General features: G+C 45.5%; 1 protein-coding gene across 4 annotated transcripts in view; it reads right to left on the bottom strand.

Moving 5' to 3' along the window:
- MYO5C (myosin VC) overlaps positions 1-3,149 on the bottom strand; it is a 105,232-nt gene that overhangs the window by 32,086 nt on the left and 69,997 nt on the right. For all 4 annotated transcript variants that reach the window (XM_017504615.2, XM_037729956.1, XM_037729955.1 and 1 more), the window contains one exon: positions 1,157-1,250. In XM_017504615.2, the coding sequence (XP_017360104.1) occupies positions 1,157-1,250 (94 nt within the window). The remainder of the gene's footprint in view (positions 1-1,156; positions 1,251-3,149) is intronic.

Below are 3,149 nucleotides of genomic sequence, written 5' to 3'. Positions count from 1 at the left end.
AAAAAAAAAAAAAAAAGAAAATCGCCAAAAAAACCTCATGTTTTAAGAAAGTTTACGAATTTGTGTTGGCTCTCCTTGAAAGCTGTCCTGGGCTGCATGTGGCCCACGGACTGTGGCTTGAACAAGCTTGTCTTAAACTGTATACAGGTAGAGATTAAGTTTTATTTGGTCTGAACAATGTTTAAACATTTTTAAACCATCATTTAAAAATTGTAGTATTTCGTATAAAATTCTGTATTCCTGGGTTTTCTTTAAACATAGGAATCTCTAGCAATACTGGGCCCACATTCCCCATGGGCAATAATCAGTGGAGTTCAGAGGCAGCAACCTCTTTACTTTATTGTTTTTTTCAGAGACAGGGTCTCACTCTGTCACCCAGGCTGGAGTGCAGTGGCACAATCATGGCTCACTTCAGCCTTCACCTCCCAGGCTCCAGTGATCCTCCCACTTCAGTCTCCCATGTAACTGGGATCACAGGTGCACACTGCCATGTCTAGCTAATTTAAAAACAATTTTTGGGCCCAGTGTGGTAGCTCATGCCTGTAATCCTAGCACTTTGGGAGTCTGAAGTGGGCAGCTCATCTGACACTAGGAGTTTGAGACTAATCTGGCCAACATGGCAAAAACCCGTCTCTACTAAAAATACAAAAAATCAGATGGGCGTGGTGGTGGGCGCCTGTAATCCCATATACTCAGGAGGCTGAGGCAGGAGAGTCACTTGAACCCAGGAGGTGGAAGTTGCAGTGAGCCGAGATCACACCATTGCATTCCAGCCTGGGCAACAAGAGCAAAACTCAGTCTCAAAAAAGGCACTCGCCACCATGCCTTTTTTTTTTTTTTTTTTTTGCTAGAGATGGGGTTTTGTCATATTGCCCAAACTGGTCTCGAACTCCTGGCTTTAAATGATGATCCACCCATCTCCGCCTCCCAAAGTGCTGGGATTATAGGTGTAAACCACAGCACTCAGCCTGCATCTCCTTTAAATATCCCACATACCTTCCCATATCTTTCAACCAGCCCCCTTCTCACATTTGTTACCTATCCAGCCCCCTGGAGAACCAGAGTTTAAAACCCCTGAGTACAGCGACATTTCCATATCATTTCCTGAGTAGAAAAAACTGTTTTCTAAAAGCAGGTTCATGAGGGTTTGAGTTACCTTTCATTTTCTCAGCTTGTTCATTCAGGCGGATTTCAAGATCTTGCTTCTGCTTCTCTAGTTCTGAAATTTGCTGTTTAAAGTCTGGGATCATCTTTAGAGAAGAATTAGAAATATTAAATACTGTGATCTGTGAACTTTAAAATCTCAGAAGCAAACTATACTGTCTAGGTGTTCAGCCTGTGGAACACATAGTTGTGTAAAAGAGCTAGCCATGACATTAGACTGGATTGACATTTTTTTTTTAAACCTCAAAACCTATAGTCTCAGGAAACACCAGTATGCTCAGAGAAAGCAGTTCTCACACAGCTATGTCAGGGAGAGACGGATGTGTACATGTACAGAAATCCTATGCTGAACTTAGGGAGGAATTAGGTGAAGAAATGGCAGCCGGCCTCTTTGATCCAAGCCCAGAGCCATCATCTCCTCATCTACGAACAGGAAAAGCTATCTTAAAGGGTCCACTGCAACTCCTGAATTCCAGGCCACGCACCGCACTGCTCTGTTAGTGGAGGTCTGGAATCACCCAGTAAATTTCTCAATCCTTTGTCCCTGTCTATCTGTGTATTTCTTTACATGTCCATTGCTTCCACCCCCAGTTAGGCAAAACCAGTTTTTTTTTTCCTTCCCCAAGTTTATAACACTGGGGAAGTTTATAAAACTGAGTGGCTGAGATCCAGACCTCTGAAGTTTAACTGAAGAATACACATGGCCCCCGATTTACAATGGTTCAGCTTACTATTTTTTGAGTTTGTGATGGTGTGAAAGTGATATGCATTTGGTAGAAACCATACTTCAAGTACCCCTCCAACCCTTCTGTGTTTCACTTTCACTACAGTATTTCATAAATTACGAGATATTCAACACTTATTATAAAAATAGGTTTTGTGTGAGATGATTTTGCCCACCTGCAGGCTAATGTAGGCCTTCCGAGCACGTTTAAGGCGGGCTGGGCTAAGCTACAATGCCTGGTAGGTTAGGTGCTTCATATGCATTTTCATCTTACAACACTTCCCACGTACGATGGGTTCATTGGGACGCAGCCCCATGATAAGTTGAGGAGTATCTGCACTTGTTTGATTGTGAAATTAGGTCTCACTGCAAATTCCTCCTTCAAGTTTCATCCAGGGAATAACAAAGGTGTAAACGTCCCCCATGACCATTCCCTGTGTCCACCCCAGGTCCTCAACTGCTGCTACAGCCCTGAGATTTCCTAACACTCCCAGTTCAGGGACAGGAGGGGGTAGTAAGGAAGCAGAGGGGCAGCAGCCTGTGAGGCCGGACCAGAAAGCTGGGAGAGTGGGGCATCCTGGAAGCCAAGAGAACAAGGTGGAGAGGATGGGGTTAGCATCGCCAGGGGCTCCTGAGACACTACGTAAGACTCAGGCTCAAAGGAACCCTGAGTGCTCAGCTCTGTGTAGGCAGATTCAGCTAGTGGTGAGGCACACAACAGAATAGAGTGGTGGACAGTGAATGGGAGGTGCATGGAGGGAGTATGCCGACAGGGTCTTTGTAAGTCTGACTAACTCCTCAAAGGAATCAGTGATGGCCACAGGGGTGTGGGGTTAATACAGAGATGGCTTCTGAGTGAGGAGATTCCTAAAGCGCTTCTCCATGCCAGCAGGCATGAGTTGGAAGGAAGAATGAGACAAATGCAGTGGGTGGGAATGCTCATCACAGAGGAAGAAACCCTCGAAAAGGTGAGATCTGAAGCATGAGCAGGACTGGCCTTCTGACTCACTCCTGTCTCAACAGCTATCCTTTCACCTTAATTTTGTGGCCATTTTCCAAGGGGTTAGGGCTGGATTTAAATATACAGACTTGGCCGGGCGCGGTGGCTCAAGCCTGTAATCCCAGCACTTTGGGAGGCCGAGGCAGGCGGATCACGAGGTCAAGAGATCGAGACCATCCTGGTCAACATGGTGAAACCCCGTCTCTACTAAAAATACAAAAAATTAGCTGGGCATGGTGGTGCGTGCCTGTAATCCCAGCT

This window comes from Cebus imitator, unplaced genomic scaffold, assembly GCF_001604975.1.
Source record: "Cebus imitator isolate Cc_AM_T3 unplaced genomic scaffold, Cebus_imitator-1.0 Scaffold325, whole genome shotgun sequence".
Classification (NCBI taxonomy): Eukaryota; Metazoa; Chordata; class Mammalia; order Primates; family Cebidae; genus Cebus; species Cebus imitator.
The sequence above is the reverse complement of the archived record's forward strand: the minus strand, read 5'-3'. Positions and strand labels throughout refer to the sequence as shown.